At 37.2% G+C, this 20,059-nt stretch overlaps 1 protein-coding gene across 3 annotated transcripts in view; it reads left to right on the forward strand.

The window, feature by feature from the left end:
* grid1a (glutamate receptor, ionotropic, delta 1a) overlaps positions 1-20,059 on the forward strand; it is a 261,831-nt gene that overhangs the window by 234,234 nt on the left and 7,538 nt on the right. For all 3 annotated transcript variants that reach the window (XM_079362801.1, XM_079362802.1, XM_079362800.1), the window contains 5 exons: positions 6,286-6,387; positions 8,138-8,335; positions 9,471-9,801; positions 12,173-12,311; positions 17,557-17,752. In XM_079362801.1, coding sequence (XP_079218927.1) covers positions 6,286-6,387; positions 8,138-8,335; positions 9,471-9,801; positions 12,173-12,311; positions 17,557-17,752 — 966 coding nt within the window. The remainder of the gene's footprint in view (positions 1-6,285; positions 6,388-8,137; positions 8,336-9,470; positions 9,802-12,172; positions 12,312-17,556; positions 17,753-20,059) is intronic.

A 20,059-nucleotide genomic window follows, 5' to 3' on the forward strand; every position in this document is an offset into this window, starting at 1 on the left:
GGTACAGTCAAGCGAAATGGCTGTACACTGTACCTGTCAAAATAAACCAACAATAAAACAAATAATTGCGTCACTCACATGCCATTTGATGGCCATTCACAAGTGTAAGTACAATGTTATGAATTTAAAAAGCTAAGCACATTGATTTGTCATTGGCAGCTTAAATCTGGTGCCTGTTGCCAGATTAACAAAAAAAAAGAAAAAAACACAGACCAAAAAGCACCACTGCATCCATCCAAGTGTGTTTAACAACATTGACATGAAGCTAGCTCAATACAGATAGCTGAAATGTATTTACACATTCAATTTCACAGAGTCCATACACCCAAAACTAAGCCAGATCTGGCAGTAATGTGTTAAAGCAAGTGCCACAATAGAGCCAATTGTGCAGACACTTGGTTACAACCTGCCAAGAGCTATGGATGATTTTCAATGTTTTCTTCAGTTTCTACATTGTCACACCTTTGAATGGTTTTAGTTGATGAATTCTGCCGAGGGGGTTGAAGTTACGTGACCTACATGTGCCCCTGCACCTGTTTGGTGTGCTTAACTGTGTCATCTTGCTCATTCCTTTTTCATACTGGCTGATCTCTTTACCAATAATTGACCTGTAATGGGTTGTCGAGCCATCAATTGATTTGCCAGGCATTAAGATTTTTAAGCCCACTCCACTACTTGTCAACTCTTGGGTTATATAAGCTCCCCTGTCTGCTTGGATTTGCACCTGTAGGACAATAATAACAGCACTATAATCAGAACTATTCATTTCGGTAAAAGGCAAAAAGGTAACACTATCATCAATGTAGTTAGCACATTGCACCTCATGGTAGATATCCAATTAATATGTTTTGCTTGGACTCTGCCTTCAATAGATAACTAACCAGCTCTAAAGTGATAATAACATTTCTATTTCAGTCCACATTAAAAAATTGATAGTACTCCTCTAATCACTGGTTAAAAATGTGAAAATTGGTAAAATGACGGTTGAGTAATTTAGCCATGGAAAAGTGGATTAAAGCAACATTACAATTTTAAATGTACTTCTTAAAAATCTTTGAATTTTGAAAAATGCCTCGTCTCACAAAGGGTCTGCATCAAATGGATTTCATCAAACAGGAGCTTCCACCATGCTGTCAGACTGGAAAAGTGGATCCTTTTTAGAGTCTCAAATAATTGGATGAAAAGTGGATGACATTTCTCCCATTGTTCAATATCTTCTCTCTCATGTGCTCCAATCCATCATAAAACAACACAGAGCACAAGTTCCCAACCTTCCAGCCACCCTGATCATTTAAATGCACATCACCTCCTACCTGCTCTGTGTTGCTCTCACTTCACCAGGTGAAATTAAAAAAAAAATAAAAATACACTTTCCAGTTTATAAGTGGGTACGATGAGCTGAGAGCTCAAGCTAGTTGTTTTATGACAGTAGGCAGGTCTGTCTTCTCCCAACTACTATAGACTGTGCAACACTTTGTGCAATCAACCCACAGATCTCTCACTGTCTCTCTTCATATTTTGCATCCAGTCTCTTTTTAAGCAACAAAACAGTTTAGGCTAAAACACAGAGGATTACTCAGCCTGCGGTATAATGCACTGATCTAACTACTGATTGCGAAAACTGTGCCTTTTCTTTTCTCCGAGATAACAGATTATATTTAAAAAGGGAACATGTGTGGTAAATAAATGAGGGAAAACAGGAAGAAATTGGATCATTGAGAGCTTTCATTTTCGTGGCACAGTGTCCTTATTGCGTTTTCTCTGAGTGATTTCATTTTGATAGAGGAATGAGCTCGCTTCATCTCATTTCTCCTCTTCATCTTTTCTTTTCTTTCTTACTTATTGCTCTTCCTTTTATTTTTCTTCTGTTTTTTAGGACTTTTATTGTTTTACTCTGCTTTTATGTATCATGCTTTGTCTGGCTTATTAGAGGTTAGAGTGATGGACTGTCAGCCGAGCTACTCTCCAGTGTATAGGACAAATAGGATGTCTCTTGGCTTGACTGATTTAAATGGCTGGCTTGTTTTTCGCTGCGTTCATGGTGATTAGAGCCAGCAACACTCCGGCCCTTTTTTCTGCCTTGCCCCTCATCGGTGGAGGACACAAAAAGGAATTTAAAAAAATAGAAATACCGTATGGAATTTGCACAGACACAGCGTAATCACATAGAAGGACACAAAAATACATATAACAAAAATATTAAAATAAGTAGAAGAATAACAGTATGTTCTTGGACAAAAAGGCCAGTAGTTCTAATATAAGGCATGTGTTTCATTAACACTGACTGCACAGTGTTGTTAAGACAAATAAGGGTGGGTCAATAGAAACTCAGTAGCATGATGGGAATAGAATTCCAACTGAACCTCGACATCCAGAATGATGCTGTTTAAATTGTCCCATGAAAGAAAACTGAGCACTTACTATAATGTTTTTGGGAGATCATTTAATTGTGACAGTTACAGCACTATTTCACTTCCATCGCTTTGTCATTTCCAAGCGGAATTATCTCAGCCCTGTTGCAGATGATTACTTCATGGTATTGAGCATCATAATCATTAGCTCAATAGTAGCCCTGTAATTGTTGCGGCTTGTAAACTGTATGTTTTTAAATCTCATGAGCTCGGTATTCTCTATTGAGCACAGGAACAAAAAAAAAAAAAAAACATAACCTCTCTTTGTTAGAAGGACAAAACTAAATGTTTTGCTCTCACGTTTGGTGAATTCTTTGCATATTTATAGGCTGACATCTAAACCCTAACCCTTAATGTCCTGGCACTTCAAAGAAATATGATTTATAATTTTCTCACATTCAATGATAAAGCCATTATTCATCCACAAATGACATTTTCAAAGCTGTATTCAAAGATCGCAGTGTCCACTGAAGTGTTACTCCTGCAAATGCAGGTGTACGTATATTGTCTGTGACCTTCCCTGGTGCATGTTGTAGTGCAAAGCTCTGGGAAGTAAAACTGTTCCTCTTTAGTTTTCTTCAGATTACACAGCAGAGATTGCTCTGTTTTCCACTGGAGGACAAAGCTGCTCATGGAGAAAATAGTCCCCTGTGAGCAGGCAGCACAGTTTGACATTTTGCCCTGACACACACACACACATACACACACACACACACACACAAATGCACACTCCCACAGTGACACACGAAACAACAAAGTAACATACATCGGCATTCACAAACAAGTAGACCTGCTTTTATAATTAGATTGTGCAGTACTTGCCTGCAGAGTAGGACTCATTACCCACATTTTGCTCAAGATCTACTGACATCTCTGAGAAAATTAGAATGCAGCAAAATTCTGTAAATACATAGTGCACAGCTCTAAATTCTATTGCCATCGAACAGCTCCTTAACCTCCTGTTCTCCATATTGTTAGGGTACACTGCGCTTAGATAATTAGAAGACACATCTTCTAAAGTGGCATCCTCCACGGTGAGAAAGCAGTTCATTTCCACCCACACAAGCTGGCAGGTTTCAAACATGATTTTAAAGCGGTTGCCTGCAGAACTAAACATAGAAATGTGGTATAAATTCTAAGAGTGTTTTTAGAGGGTCTCATAGTTTGCAGATGTTTAGAGAAAAGATTTCACTTGTAATGAAATTATCTTCTGAAGTTTTTTTTAACCTCTTCTATGGTATGAAATGCCTTTATTTCTTTCACGTTTCTTTACAAACATTTGCAGCTGCCTTATACACTTGAAGAAATTGTATATTCTTGATTGTATAATCGTTTGCTTCCATCAGAGTCAGTGACAAAGACTTTTTTATTATTTTTGTTTTTTTGACACAATCTTTTCTGCAAGCCAGTTGGAACATCACGAGTACACGAAATTAGGACAATACACTCATTTTTTGTACTTGGATATTTCAAACCCAACTGCACAAGTCCAATCAAGTTAAAGAGCAAAAAACCTCAATGATTCATAAAGCGAGAGTTCAAAGTTGAGTGCAGGACTTGTGATGAAATCTTGAAGCTTAAAAATATCCCTGCTCTTGTTCATAGTTTTGATCTCTGGTACCTTTTTCAACTAAATATTGAATGAATTGTCCAAAACCATTTTCTCAAGTGCCGGCACTCTCTCAGCATACCTTCCCCCTCTGATGAAAGTGAGTCATGTAAGCTGCCTACTAGGATTCAGCTGAATGTAATTGTGCCAAAACGAGATGTGCAGTATCTCCTAGAGAGGAATGACTAGGTTTTCATTTTGGGATTTTTTGGCAGCAAAAACACACAAAATGGGAAATTTACTGAGGCAACATGTACAAAAACATCTAATCATAGATTATGTCTGTATCAGAAATCTGACATTTAAAAAAAGCATAGCTGTTTAATACAAGTCTTTGACGACAGCATTTGTCCTGTTCTTTTGTGTAAGCAACACATACAACTCCTATTAGCCTATATGTTACCTGACTTTATCTGCTGTCAGCCAGACTTTAAATATCTCCAGCAAACAAGCATCTAAGGTCACTGCCATTTCAAATATATTCAGTGCAATTGCAGTGAGTAGAAACCGAGTTTTTCGATATTCTGTGGAGACTGAGGAGAGCGTCAGAAAATGATTGACTTTCTTGTGAAACGAGTTTAAGGCCTGTGTCGACAGGCAGCATTTTTTTTCTTTCCTTTTTTTTTAATGCTGGAAGGGATTATAACCATGGACTGTAAATATAAACAGATGAAGCCAGTGACTTTATTTATCCGTCGTGGGAGGGGGCTTCGGAGGTTCATTGGCAGCAGCTGCCATGCTTGAAATCCTCTCTCGTCTAACGTTTAGTTGACATAAAGACAGGTGGAGACAGGGTTTCAATTCAAAAAACTTTATTTGTTCCCGGGAGGCAATTCAGGACACACAGAGCAGCAAATAACGACAGTGCAACTATACAAAAACATTTAACCTATCAATGTTTTAAGCTTTATGGCAACCGTTACATTGTTGCCAACCTGTCGATCAAGTTAGCTAGTATCACTAGCTTCCTCCGCCGTTCTTGCTTATAAAGTTGATGTTCGTAGTCCCGCCCCGTCTTGATTTTGATTGGTCGGTGAGGGAAAAGTGACTTTCACCAGTGCAGAACTGTTCCAAAAGTTGAACTGTTTTTCTCAGAGAGCGCTGTGATTGAAAAAAAGAGCTGACAGTCAGGTCGTTTTAGAGCTCAGGGTGCTGAGCGCTGAAAACATATATATTTAAACAATTTCCTTTTGTGGGTAGGTGACAGACAATTGCATTCCCATTCTAAACCTAGTTAAGAGTAAACAGTAAAGGTTAAAAAATCTTCAAAGTTTACACTCTACAATAGTTTGGAAAATCAATTGGTAAAGGCAGTTCACCCCCGGTCTTGTTGACTGATGATCAAAATAATGAACTTGTCAGGGAAGCTTCACATTCATAAGGAGTTCTAATAAAAATGTGCTATATTTATTGAACTGAATTCAACAGAAGTAGCTTGTAGCAAATCTGTTTTGATGGATCCTGAGAGGACCACAATGATCCAAAATCCTTCAACAAGATAGGGCATGTATAAATACAATTTTGCATTAAGTATTTTACTAAACTGAGAAATAGTTAAAAATGACAGTCTATCATGACTCCGCAGAACAGTACGTCTCTTCTACTGATGGTGCATTTGTGAGTGGATAGAAAGGCCTGTTGTTGGCCTTGGGCCACCAGTCTTGTTCTGTCAGTTCAAATCTCATAGTCCACACTAAATGATGTGTCAGATCCTCAAGAATCCTTGTCCAGCTGGCAGCACTTATGAAGAATTGAATGAACATCAGCTTCAGGACTTGAGACATAACTCAAACTGTTGACAGTATGGAATGAGAGTTATTAAAATGACAGATAGTTTGGATTTGAAAGACAAACTTAAACTGATGTGTAACGTATCTGTGTATGTAAGAAGCAAACATTTTTTTAAAGTTATTGTTTGACAATGTATGTACATTCTGCTGTTGCTTATTTCTCCCCGTATGATAATCATCATCATCATCATCATCATCATTATTATACATCATCATGTTCCTCATCTGGTAAAATAACAAAGGAAAAGGTTTTCCGATAGTATGCTAATGATGGACACTTGTCTTAGTAACTAGCTCTTGTGTTTACTGAGGCACTGGCTACTCAGCGTTAAGTTGCGCTACATACTGAGATAGCTCAGTCTTGTTTATGACAGATTTATGAATGAGTTTTTATGTACCATTTTTACACAGAGACCTAAGGTTTATATTTGTATCTATTCTCCTCATGTATCTGATTTTTCTGTCTTCCTATTAGCTGGCATCGTGGGACTCCACCCGTGGTTTGAATGGTAGCCTCAAGGAGAACCGGATAGAGAGTGGTATGCAGGGAGTGACGCTCAAGATCGTAACGTTACTGGTAAGTTGTTGGAGTATTATGAATCTATTAACACCTGACCTGAGAAGGCGTATATCAAAGAAAGAAAACAAACCACACAGTGTAGAGACAAGCTCATCAACACATTTATGATGGTCTTTCTCTCTACCAATAATCCATCTGATCTCTGACATACACATACACATGCACATAATCCCTGTAAATCCCTTTTCAGAGAAAAACATCATTTACCTTCGCATAAAATGTATTTGGACTTATAATAATAATAATAATACATTTTATTTAATGGCACCTTTCAAGCCACCCAAGGTCGCCTTACAGAGGATAAAAGCAATACAGAAGGTTAAAACCAAACATAAAACAAACATACTGCTTTGCTTTTCTTTCTTCATGATTTTCAACATGGCTTTTAAATTTCATTCTATTCAAAACAATCAGCTGTATAAAAAGCGGATGAAGAGAACAAGATGGCTTCCTAAAGACCTTCACAATTAACCAATAAAACAAAACTTTTGAAAGCCTGATTCCTACTGCATGGTATGGTCTGCTAATTTGAACTCCAGGTGGGACCAGGTACATAAGTTTATTTTTCCAGTTGGAGGAGACCCCTTTATTTAGACTCAGTTGACTGTGATAAACAACATGCATCCATCTCCTGTTAGATTACCTTATTTCTCTATGCTTCTATTTTTCATCTAGATTAAGTGTCCAATGAGGCATACGTAAATATTCAATCTGCCCAATCAATTCGTCATAACCATCTTTCCATTTTTCTCTCTATCCAACATTGGCAGAGTGTGCATGGCTGAGGTTATATTTTTAAAAAAGAACAAGGAACCAAGTAATTTTCTGTCAAATTTTGAAGTAGAAGGCACTGCAAGTACGCCAATATTTTACCCAAACTAAGCTAAAGCATACAGTGAGAAATGCGAATGCGAGGCAGGTCTGAGATTCTCGTGTCCTCAGTGAGCTTTAAAGCCGATAAGGAACCAATAACTGGATATGGTAGAACCATACAGTACCAATCCAATTTACACTGTCTGATCATACTCTTATCTTGGACTCATATGTGTGTCTTCCCAGCTTCTGTTCTCTGTTGTGCATGGCAACAGTAGGCAGTTGAAACTCAACCTTGCATTCCTGAAACTTTTCTTTATCTAACTTCATCAGCCCCAACCCCTAAAGTCACTTTACCTTCACTGCATTTATTCATATAAGTTCTGCTCAGCTTTCCCCTGGCAGTGTCACTTAATCAAGTAATTTGCCTCTGCCTACTTCAACACCCCCCCACCCCACCCGCCCCTCTCCATGTCTTCTTAGGCTCTCTTTACTCCTCCTTCAACCACTTAATTCTATCCTGACACTTCCATCCCATAAAGAAGAACCATGGGTGTGCACAATAAATTTGAAATGGCAATTTCCAGGTTGATGAACTGCCGCAGTTGCCATGGTGCCATGTGTTGCAGGTCAACAGTTGTTTTATTAAGATGAAGTAAAAATTAGATCACCTTTGAAGCTCTTTGAGGTGTCATCACAAAGACTGACTGTGTCCTGGCTTTGGTCACCAAATCTGGGCGCAAGGAGATTATAGGGTATCATGATAAATGACATGCTTGTGATTAAGTACACATGCCCTACTTTTTCCAGAGTTCACAGTTGAATGGTGGGCTTAGAGACAAGTCATCCACGTTCACCTTTTTTGGTGTTATCTTTGTCAGTGATGTTACCCCAGAATTCCTTTGACAAGCTTTACTATATGTCCTTTAAACAGGAAGAACCTTTTGTGATGGTGGCAGAGAATATTCTGGGCCAACCAAAGAGATACAAAGGTTTCTCAATTGATGTCCTGGACGCCCTGGCCAAGATACTGGGCTTCAAATATGATATCTACCAAATAGGGGATGGAAAGTACGGCTCAGTTCTCCCTAATGGATCCTGGAGTGGAATGATTGGAGAACTCATTGGCAAGGTTTGTTTGTTTTCTTTTTATCTCCGTCAATCAATGTTCGCATTTTGCTTCTAATAATTTTTTTTCTGGGAGTCAGGCCACATTGTCTTGTTATGAAATGGCAGCCCAATTATAAAGCTTAGCAAAGTGTAGAGATAAGCAAAATATTCCAAGGGCCAACTACCAACCACATGTTTTAGCAAATCAGTTTTGTACTCAGGGTGACATCACCATTCAATAGAACTAGATGAGATTTGGCTTTTTTGGAGGGAGACTATAGTTTTGTAGACTAAGTTGGAGCACTTTACAAAAACAGTTACAGGTCATAATGATGACTCATGTTCGTGTTTCAAACTTTTGATAATGCTGCTAAGCATGTGCACTCTTTCAGTCCTCATTGTTGTTGATCAGACAGAACAGTTTGATTGAACACTGACAGAATGAACAATAAGGTATTTAACACAACAATACTGATGTAATAACTGTCACTAGTTCCAGCATATGTTGGCTAAAGTGACTGTCAGCAAATGATGATTCACTTTGGCAGAAAAGAATCATCAGTTATTTTAAGATGTGATTTGTTGTTGCAGCGTTCAACTCATTGTAACAAAATAATGTGGAGCAGAAAAAAATTATTTAAAAAAACATCTTAGAAGTAGTCCTAGTGGTCTTCCTTGACATAAGTATCAATGTCAACATTGTTCAGGTTGATGAAAGTATAGCTAAAGAATGGCAGTTTTGATCTGACAATGAACAAAGATTATCCTGTTGGAAAAACCTAAAGGTGTACATTAGAAATAATCTGTCCAAGCATGAAGTCTATGCATGTAAGCATAATCAGATCTTCAAAAAAAAAGTCTCAAAATAAAATTGGTTTCTTTAAAATGGGCTTGAAAATGTCCACACCAAATTTCCTTTAAATTTGGTCATTGCCTTTGCAGATCTCTCAGAAACAAAGGCCTAACAGTGTTTTAGACACAAGGTTTCTAAAACACATCTGCTCGATTTGTAAATATAATGTATAAGGATAAAAGCTCTGATTGTTAATCATGGTGCACCAACAAAATATAATAAGTGACTAGTCCATAGTTTTATATTGTTAATATTTTTATGCATTATGTTTTTTTAAATGCATTTTATAACCCTCCTCACGCAGCGAGCTGACTTGGCAGTTTCAGCCATCACCATCACTCCAGAACGTGAGAGTGTGGTAGATTTCAGCAAGCGCTACCTGGACTATTCAGTGGGAATCCTGATGCGCAAATCAGAAGAAAAGATCAACATTTTCTCTCTGCTGGCACCGTTTGACCTGGCAGTGTGGGCATGCATTGCTGCAGCCATCCCTGTAGTGGGCATCATGATCTTCCTGCTCAGGCGTATCCAAGCAGTACGTTGCCAGAACAATGCAGGAGGCCATCCACCACCTTCTGTGTCTACATCCCTTCAAAGCGCCATCTGGATTGTTTACGGTGCTTTTGTGCAACAAGGTGGGTGGTAGTTTGATTTTGGCAGCCACAACATGCAAGACAATGGTTACATATTACCAGTTCTTATGAAAGTTGTGTTTCTTGACAAATTTTGTTGGATCCAAAAACACCAGCTATATTACTTTTAAATACGGTATCCAATCTATCATTTGATGCAAACTAAGTAAAACCCAAAAAACCTTCTTCATTTTTTTATGGAAAGACAAGACAAAAAAACACCAACTAATGAAAGTACACACATGAATGTCAATAAATGTTGATTCAGTTGTGGGCTTGTTTTAGGCACAACGCCCACCCTAGCATATTCTGAAGGTGTCCTTGTCAAGGAGAACATCCTCTTTAGGTCCAGTGGGGATCCAGTTATGTCCGGTTTGGATAAATGACTACTTCAGCAACAAATGTCAAAGCCACAAACTGCATCTATCAAAGTCTGGCAGCGTGCCTATGAGCCCAACTCCCACTGTATTTCAACATAGGCTAAATTCCATGGCTGTGCCTGAAATCAACACTATTCACTACTGTATATTGCATATAGTGAAAACCTAGTTTTGTAGTGGTGTCTAAATTTCGAGTGAGCATTGTTATACATATAGTTATATATAGTTATATGCTATATATAGTGCAAACATTGTTCAAACCTAGTGTACAACGAGTCACTATCCAGGCAATATGTACCATCCTGCACGCGGTTTAAAGCTTTTTACAAGCATAAAGTGGCTTTTGACTCCTCTGAGATGGACAGAAACACAAAAAATAAAATATTCTTGAGGCATTTCTTTAATATGTATATATACCAGAATCTAGATCTTTTAAAGCGAGTTTTTTTTTTCTAATGACAGACACAATAGTCTGTAATCACAAACAAGGGATTTCTTTGTCGCAAAAATATGGATTATTATTTATTAAAAAAAGTCCATATTTTATATTTATTTGTTAGTTTTAACTGTTTTGCAAACATAAACCCAGCATTATATTAATTGTATCTAATATTCATGACATTATTTATATTTTTCTTTGATCCTCAGCTTGCTTAAGCGTCACATTTTAGTTAGTGTTAGAAACTCATCTTAAATTAACCTATACTCTTTCAGAGAGCTTTGAGCACAAGGCTTTTTTTTCTATATACAAATTAACAACAAAGTGAAATCAATCTTTCAAAAATTAAAGACCCTGCCAAACAGCGAGCACTTGCACTGCAAGAATACCCAAAGTTTCAAGATGCACATTTCACATTTACTGACCTTAAGAAATCTGTCACGGCTGTATGTAATAAAAATGACTGATGTTGGAGTGTTATGCATCTGACAAGGTCTTCATTTTTTCTTCCCTAAGCTGTCCTTAGGCTGCAGCTGTGTTGATTGTGACACTCTCAGACAAATATGTTTTCATTACATTTTACACTCCTGAATCTTTCAGATGACATTTTTATGGCTTTACTCTTCAAAATTAGAATGTGTGCTGACATTTTGTTTTTATGCACCTCATAAGCTATTGGACATTTGAAGATGGAGATTCAGTGTGACACAGAAATAAAATAAAGAAAGTAAAGCTACTATGATAACCAGATTTTCTCCTCAACACAGTGAAGCGCACAGCACTAAAGACATTGAAGAAATATTGCTGAAAAGGGAAGTAGAAGAATGTAATCAGAACTATGCAGTGTGGCGAAAACAATGATTTTTTCTGAAAGACAAATATATGAGCAAATGTAAATGTTTTTCATTATACTTCACCTCTTGTATAATGAACTTGCAGTAATTGTCACATAACATTCTATAGCCTTATCCCAGAGTTACATAAAGACCAACTCAGAACTCATACAGTATTAGCTTTTCCCTATTTATCTATAAAACAGAGAGCTGCATGCTAATCTTTTAGTGATATTCTATTTGTATAAAGAGAGAAAAGCCTACAGTCTACCGAAGTTAAATGCCTTTAGTGTTAAACATACTTGGCCAATAAATCTGATTCTGATTCCACTACGTGGGTCTTGCATTATTTGTGCGTAAGGAAAGATCAGACTGAGATAAACAGTGAACCCATTTTTAAAACAAAGTTTCAAAATGTTGAAGTTGCTGCAAGAAGCTGCAGAGGTGGTATATCAAGTTTAAAGTCAATACCTCCAATTAGTTTATACTTAAGCTTCCTTCCTTACTGTTGAAAAACAATGGCATGACCCTCCACTCTTCCAAACTTCAATACAGTCAAATCTCTATTGGCCTGGTTTTCATGATACAAGTTATTTGAGTCTGTTCTGATCAGACTGCTATTCATTATTGGTATCAAATTGGTGCATTCTTTTACAATGCATAGTGAAGATATGGTGCAGCTTTGAAACATTTCATACTAGACTTTACCTGTACCTCCATAGGCACTGACTCCATCCTGGGATCGGTCGCTCTGCGTATCGTCATGGGCAGCTGGTGGCTTTTCACACTCATCGTGTGTTCCTCCTACACAGCGAACCTGGCTGCCTACCTCACTGTGTCACGAATGGACAATGCTGTCAGGTAAGGCCCAACAGCTTTTTCTGTCAGCAAGTCAAATGTACTTGAATCTCTTCTGGAGTAACCTAAACACAACCAGATGTCACTGTTAACACCTACACTTAAAGTTAATAGAGGCAAAATTACATTTTTACAAAATTACATTTTTATACAACCAGTTCATAAAACAACAACAGCCTCTGTGTGTGTGTGTGTGTGTGTGTGTGTGTGTACACACACACACACACACACACTTTAAAAACGTCTGCATGCTGTCTTGTAAACATTTTAAAATCTCCTGATGCCTTTGTTTTGATGGAAAAAGATTGTTTTTATAGTGTCCACATTGCGCCTTCTGTTTTCTTTGGGTTGCATGCAGTATAATCTCAAGATTTACACTATAAGTATACGTGTCGTAGCTTATCGGCGTCACTTGCGAGAGGGACGGACTTTGTTATCCTGTTTTTCTGTAATTTTTGACCCACAGACTAACAACTAGCCTGTCCAAATGCCAGCTCGCAAATCCAATTTTGTGTGCTGTCTGTCCCTGAAGAACAGGCAGGGAGGCATTTGATTGCATTGGGTCAGTCTTCTGTTGAACAAATAGCCACATGTGGACATGTGAGGAAACAGAGTGAATGCTAAGAAGCACACACATGCATACCTGTGAGGAGACCTTTTTAAGTGTAGCATTGCATGTGTGCTCATGTTGGTTTTCAGGTTTGAAATTGGCTTTGGATGAGGTAGTAGATATTTTTCACAGTTTAGGGAGCGGAAACAACACACCCTCAAATGATTGCATTTGGAGTAGCTCTGACCAAATTTTAAATTGGAATCATTACATGCTGTACATGTCCCTGTCTGCTGTTCTCGGTCAGTAAGCACTTTATAAGATTCGAAGATTGTGGTATTCACCACTTGACTAATCTAAATTCATTGTGCAAAAAGCAATAAAAGAGGGAGACATACAGAACGCTCCTGGGAGAACAAATGTACTGGTGGAGAAACTTTAAGTAAACAAAACTATATGAAACTTCCAATCAAACATTTTTTGTTTAATTCAATTCTTGCCAATTACACATTTTGTAACGGTAAATGCTGCCTTAGATGTAAAAGTCACTCTGAACATTCTTTGCACAGTCTTTTGTGAGCCTAACTGTAGAGTAGTTCAATCTGCCTCCTATTGTGTTAAGTAATACCGACAGTAAAAAGAAAAGAATTGACAGACTATGGTGTGTTCAATGATCTGAGGAGCAGCCTTCTTCATTGCAACGATATTCATTGAACGAATAGAATAAAATAGACTTCTGAGGTCTGCAGAGTCCAGAACTGGTTTATATTTTAGAAGGAAGGGGGAGGTTGCACACCTTGTACAGATGTGTTATATTAAATGAATCTAAATGTGTAAGTGTTCCCCTTTTAAAACTTGCTGGTTTGTCTTAACCTGCCTGCATAATGTTCCTACAGGATCCCGTACAGTCTTCTGCACTCTAGTGATTTTTTTTTTTTTTTTTTATAAAAATGTCACAACTTATGAAATAGCTCAACAGTTGTACTTACAGGGGGTCCACTCTGGATCACCCTGTCTTCAACCTATATCTTATACAAACGTCATTCTGTTACATGCACTTCAATAACCATTTTCAGAGAACCAGGTTGTCAAATGTCATCTTTTTATGCATGCTCTTCATTGTGCAAGACCTTTGGAATATGATTTCCATTATTTTAAGTTTTTTTTTTTTTTTTAAAACCATGGATGAATGATTTCAATTGGTAGTGAGCTAAAGACACAACTACCACCTTTTCTTGTGCATGTGCGTGTGTGTGTGTGTGTGTGTGTGTGTGTGTGTGTGTGTGTGTGTGTGTGTGTGTGTGTGTGTGTGTGTGTGTGTGTGTGTGTGTAGGTGTGTGTGTGTGTGTGTGTGTGTGTGTGTGTGTGTGTGTTTCAGCAGACCGACAGCCAGAGCTAACATTTTCCTCACTGTGTGAAAGGGTCTGTTTTGTACAAATTGTGTGGCATTGCTCTGTAAATATCTCTCTTTTCATCCTGCTGCACAGGTATCACTATACCTATACCTGTAGTCTTGCCATGCTTACTTGTATAAGGCAGATAAGAGGGAAATATCTTTTTTCATAAAATTCAGCATTCTCCAGAAGAAACCTACCTGGGGAAATCAGATGTCTTTAATCCCCAATGCTGATATTAAAAAAAAAAAAAACGTTTTCTCTTCAACATCTATCTCTATTGAATCAGCTCTTGTAAAAATGCAGAGTGTGGCTTAATACTCAATTTCATGTAAATGCACTGACAGTTTTATGTAGTGCTTCCTCTGAAAAGCCTCTATGCTTTGAGGGTTCCTTAACTGCTGGTTTTAAACTCAATTAATTTTGTCCTCTGTGTTCCAACATGAAAAGATCCTTCACTTAAATATCTGATTATATGCAGATGATACCATAGTTTGAACTGAGACCAAAACTAATCTCGCAATCTATGCCATTATTTCAAACATTTTGATATGGCTTCTCTTCTTTGAAAATGTTTTGAATAAAAGTATTGACAGTGTCTACCACAAATCATGTGCCAAAGAAAACAAATCCTGTTCCCATTATTACTTTCTTTCCTCAACTAAGTTTAAAAAAGTGGTATACCACTTAAACAAATAACCAGTGCCAAGAGACTATATTTCCTTCTTTTTAAGGTTTTAGTGTTTGTGGATGCTTTCTCACTGAGAGTGTGCTTATGGGCGTCTGCCAAGTGTGCCTCCACATTATTCTGAATGCAGCATAACATTTTATTTTGCTTCAATGTAAAGACTATGTTTTAAAATAGTTGTTACTTCTGAAAAGATTTGCTTAGCGATATTAAATGTGATACTGAAAATGTCTTAATGGCAAAAATGAAACAAACAATGTTATTATATCCACATGCTCACATAGTCTTAGTTTCATAACTGTTCTTTAAATTCAATTAGTGGTATATTATACTAATGAAGGTGAGCTATATGTATTTACTGTGTATATTTTATTCTTTTAATTCTTACAGACAACTTAACTTTAATATGTCTTGATAAAAATGCCTAACTGTGCAATTAATACCTTTGTTTTTAACTATAACACGTAACTGGCATTTAGTGGCATGTAGGCATAGGAGGAGAATAATGTCATAATCCTCTCAAGCAATTGTTGCTGCAGCCGTGCATGACAAAGAGAGAAAAATGTGGCTGTCGTGTGCTGTGGTTGGTGTTGTGCTTCTTTGGATCTTCCGTGGTGCAATGACAGCGAATAAACGAGAGAGCTGGTTGGACTGCTCTGCATTAGTCACAAATTAAATATACAGAATCTACCACATTCAGTTCTTGCCACTTCTTTTTGGATAACTGATACCAAAAGTTTGATCTTCAACATGTGCCGCCATCTGTTTATTGTTTTTCAAGTGATTTATTTTGTTTCACACCATTTTGTTAATCGTATTTGCTCCTGCCGTGTTGATTTATAAATATATTGTGTTGATTTATCTCAAGTCTGTAGTTCAGCATGTGAAGGTAAATAACAGAGGCTAAAACAGGAAATTCGACTCTGAGCAATAAGGCTTTCTGTTTAATCTGCAAGAAAAAGCATGTAATATGTAATCTGATGTGTCTTCTTTTGGCTTGTATATTTTTCTCCAACATCTACTTTTGCACCTTAGACTTCAGATTAAACTGGTAAAAATGTCCAATATCATCATCCTAAGAAAAGTTAGTTATTTCTCACTTTTTAGTTGTGATTTAGAAGCAAATCTTAGATTTATACGCAGTATGGAGCTACTCTCATGTTCTGATTTTCTCAAATCTCCACAGAAAAGCATGCCAAACACATTGAACCTTCTCAGTTTGTTAAGTAGGTAATTTTCAGGGTAGATTGCCATTCAAATTATGTTCAAATTAAAAGGACATTGGCATCCAGCGAATATGAGGATTTACAAAATTGCCAATAATGTCCACTTGTACGAAACAGCTGCTGAACGTTGTCACTTTTTTCAATGTTCAAATATCATCTGGATAGCGTTTCAATTGGCTGAGACACGTTTTCAAATATAAGTCTATGTATTTATAAAAATATATTACAGTTAAGGGCAAGCTCTGGAGCTGCCACAAAATACAAGTAGCTGCACACCTGATCATTGAAGCCTTTGTGCTGGTGGTGCTGAGTAAAGATGTGGTGATGAGGGAGGTTTTGCATTGACATCAGAAGTGTCAGACAGCTCATTGCAGGTGCGCTAATTTGGTTGATAAAGGAGATGCGGAAGTGTTTTTTTTTTCAGGCTCACTTGTTTTAATAGAAATAAACCTTGAATTTCAAATAGAGGATTTTTGTACATGAAAGGCTACAAGAAAAGAGGCCCTTGTCAAGTAATTAATACAAGAAGAGAGGCATGTTGATTTACTCTAATTTGGCAAAACACAGTTTCCCCAGACAAAACGATGGACACATTGAACAAAGATTTTATCAACAATTCGTAACAGGGACATAGGGGAAGAATTAGGCCTAAATCATATTTGAAATGCAAACTGTATAGCAGGAGGAGTTGAACTGTAAGCGATAAAACGTCAAGCCTTTTTGCATATTTTCTGACTTGACATGAGTTTCCTCAGTTGGTGGTTTCTTTCATCATACGTGTAGATCACTGGAGTGCATTAAGACAAACATTAGATGACTTTTAAAGCCGACATATTGTAAGATGTAACAGCAGAAAAATTTACATGTGCATGTTGAAATAATGTGAAGAGACGGTAGCACACAAATTAGCCTTATAAAGATAATGTAAAGGCACAGACTGTGATCGAAATACGAACAAAAACAGATTACCAGTAGCACAGATGAAAACATCAAATCAGAACTTTTATAAAAAAACATCATTTTTAATAGGTAATTGTGATAATAAGGCATATTTATCAAAAGTGGATTATTTGGCCTTCATTTAAAATAAGTGGTGCTGACGTACACAACAACAAGTCCATTTATAATTTAAAACTCAGTGTTTTTATATGTATCTGAAAATAGTGCATATTAGAAACTTTGGAAGAGAAGAGCTCTTCACTAAAATTCGAAAATACTCCTACTTCCTGCTGACTCACAATTTATAATAGTTCTCTACACGAGGCTAAGTGAAATGTTTTCCTTTAATGTTTCAGAGATTTTTTTTTTTTCTGTTTTTTGAAGTTTCATTCATTTCTTTTTGACAATTCAAATTCTTCTATCATTTTGATTAAATGTTCCCTCTCTGCAGGTCGTTCCAGGACCTGTCCAGGCAGGCTGACCTTGTTTATGGGACAGTGAGGGAGTCGGCTGTGTACGAGTATTTCCGGGCCAAAGGAACCAACCCCCTGGAGCAGGACAACACATTTGCTGAGCTCTGGAAGACGATCAATAAAAACGATGGCTTTGTAAACTCCGTCTCCAGCCCATCAGAGGGAATCAAGAAGGTTCGTATTTTTCTTTCTTGAAAATCCAATATTTTCAGAGGACCTTTGGCTCTTTTGCCACTTGTTAGACTTCGTTTGGCACCTTTGTTGTTGTGATGGGCACCAAAGAAGCTTAAGTGCTGCCAATGTTGAAGTTAGCATGGCCATATTTCCTTGAAGAGAAAGTTCATTTTGTATAAAGTGGGGTTGAATAAGGTGCTTTTCAATAACAAAGGTTAGCCACAGGAAGTGTTAATCAGCTTGCCACATTATTGAGAAACCGGACATCACGTGTGTCCCTTTACAGAAAAAAAAAAAAAAAAAAACATTAACATTGTCCAATTCAATTGTATGATTGTTGAAAAAGAAGCTTTATGGTAGTCCAAACTTTTGTGATACTTCCAGGGTTTTTTTTTTTATAACTAAGTTAGCTAACATAAGGATAAATGAGGACATTTATTATTATTATATTTATTCTGCCAATCTTTCACTTTAGACAGGCAAACAGTAAATGCGCTGCATTGTTTTCCAGAAGATAAAAATCCTTTAATAAATTAATCAAAAATATAATATGGTTATATCTTCAGCTTAGGGAGAAATAAATTCTGCGAAACATGAGCTCAGCTTCGATGATAATTAACAGTAGCATTTCATCGTCACACAGCCAGGTAGAAATAAACTTGAAGCAATTACAGCCTCTGATTCAGAGAAGTGTCTGAGAGAGGAGATATTTTTTTTATCTATTGAACAGTGAGGGTTTATAACCGTTCACTCAAATGCGGTGTGCTAATGCGGTCATTAATATTTCATTCATTCTATCTCCTCTCTTTCTTCTTTGAGCACATAGACAAGCACACAAAAACATGCACACACTTTGCATCAGATTGAAAAGTAATCCATATTAAATAAATTACTGTAGAGACTTGACGTATTCACTTGTCATCAAACTGCTTTGTTTCTTGTGCAGCAAATTGGATCCAGTGTTGTCGGTCTGTCAGCACCGTACAGATGCATCAATGGAAAACAAGTCTTCTGAACTTATTTTATGAGAAGAAGCCAATTTATTCACAATAACTGCATTACTACAGTACTTCAAACTCCTGCATTTCCCTCTTTCTAAATTTTTGATTTTTATGACAGTGGGAATTCTGCAGTATTTGCTTATATATTAAAGGTTTGTGAACTTGAAAGCCCTGTGTTCTCCTAATGAGATGTGAGGTGAAAAGGCTGTTCAGCTGTATCTGTTCAGAGCAGAGTCTAATTCTGTAAGACATTAGATGTAAGGACACCACAGGGAGAAAAGCCAGAGAAATGTGTGTGCCAAAAAACAAAAGAAAAATCCAGCAGGATTTCAGACAGATTTTCAGCTGTGGTTGTTCTCAATATTCTCCACAGTGTGTGCTCGGGGCTACAGCTCATAATCATGTCTCTGAAAATATGCTCCACGCAGAGGAATGCAGAGCTAGACTGAGCAAGGATGAAACTATTTTCATCATCTTTGCATAGAAATATTGTAGGGTGCATGCTATTCAATGTTTACTCTTTTATGAGTGGGCAGAATGTCTATGCAAATATTTAGCTGTAAGACTGTTTGCTCTCTGCAATGAGCTCCCAAAGTGAAGGCTTCCTGTGCAATATTTGTCTGGGAGTATAACATATATATATCAAAGTGTTTCACTCATTCTAACCTGAGAGAAGCAGAACATTTCAGTAGCTTCAGTAGTTTTACATGCTACTAAAATGGAATGCCAAAGTCCAGGCTTTCCCAACCTTGGTGTCCTGATACCATGCAGGGTTACATAGGAATCAAATGTGGTAGCCTAAAATTGTATTTATTGATCAACAAACAAAAATATTGTTTATTGAAATATTTTGAATACAATGTATTGTGAGTTATGCCAAACAAAAAACTTGCGTCTCTGTCTGTCCGTCACCAATTGTGCAGAAATGTCATCTGAGCCTTTCTTCCTCTGTCCACAATACCACACATAGTGAAGCTAAATTAATGTTTTCTTGCAACAGAGAAGAAAAAAAAAAGAAATCACATGATTTTAACGAAAAGGTCTACACGTTTGGATGTCTGGGGTCACCACAGGTTTGGGATGTCAAAGTGGGGAAAAGGTTACAAACCACTGCTGTTGTCAGACATGTCAAGTCAAAAGTTTAGAAATAGACAGACTAAAGCACAAAAACATGTGGAAGTAACGGTCTTCTTATACATTTAAAAAGAGAATTAGAATTTGAAATCTGACTTTGAGGTTAATCCAAAAAAAAATCATGTTTTTTTTTTTTCTGTTTTTTTTTTGTTTTACTGTTTCTGGGATGAAG

The sequence above is a fragment of the Symphodus melops genome, assembly GCF_947650265.1.
Source record: "Symphodus melops genome assembly, chromosome: 15".
NCBI classification, from domain to species: Eukaryota; Metazoa; Chordata; class Actinopteri; order Labriformes; family Labridae; genus Symphodus; species Symphodus melops.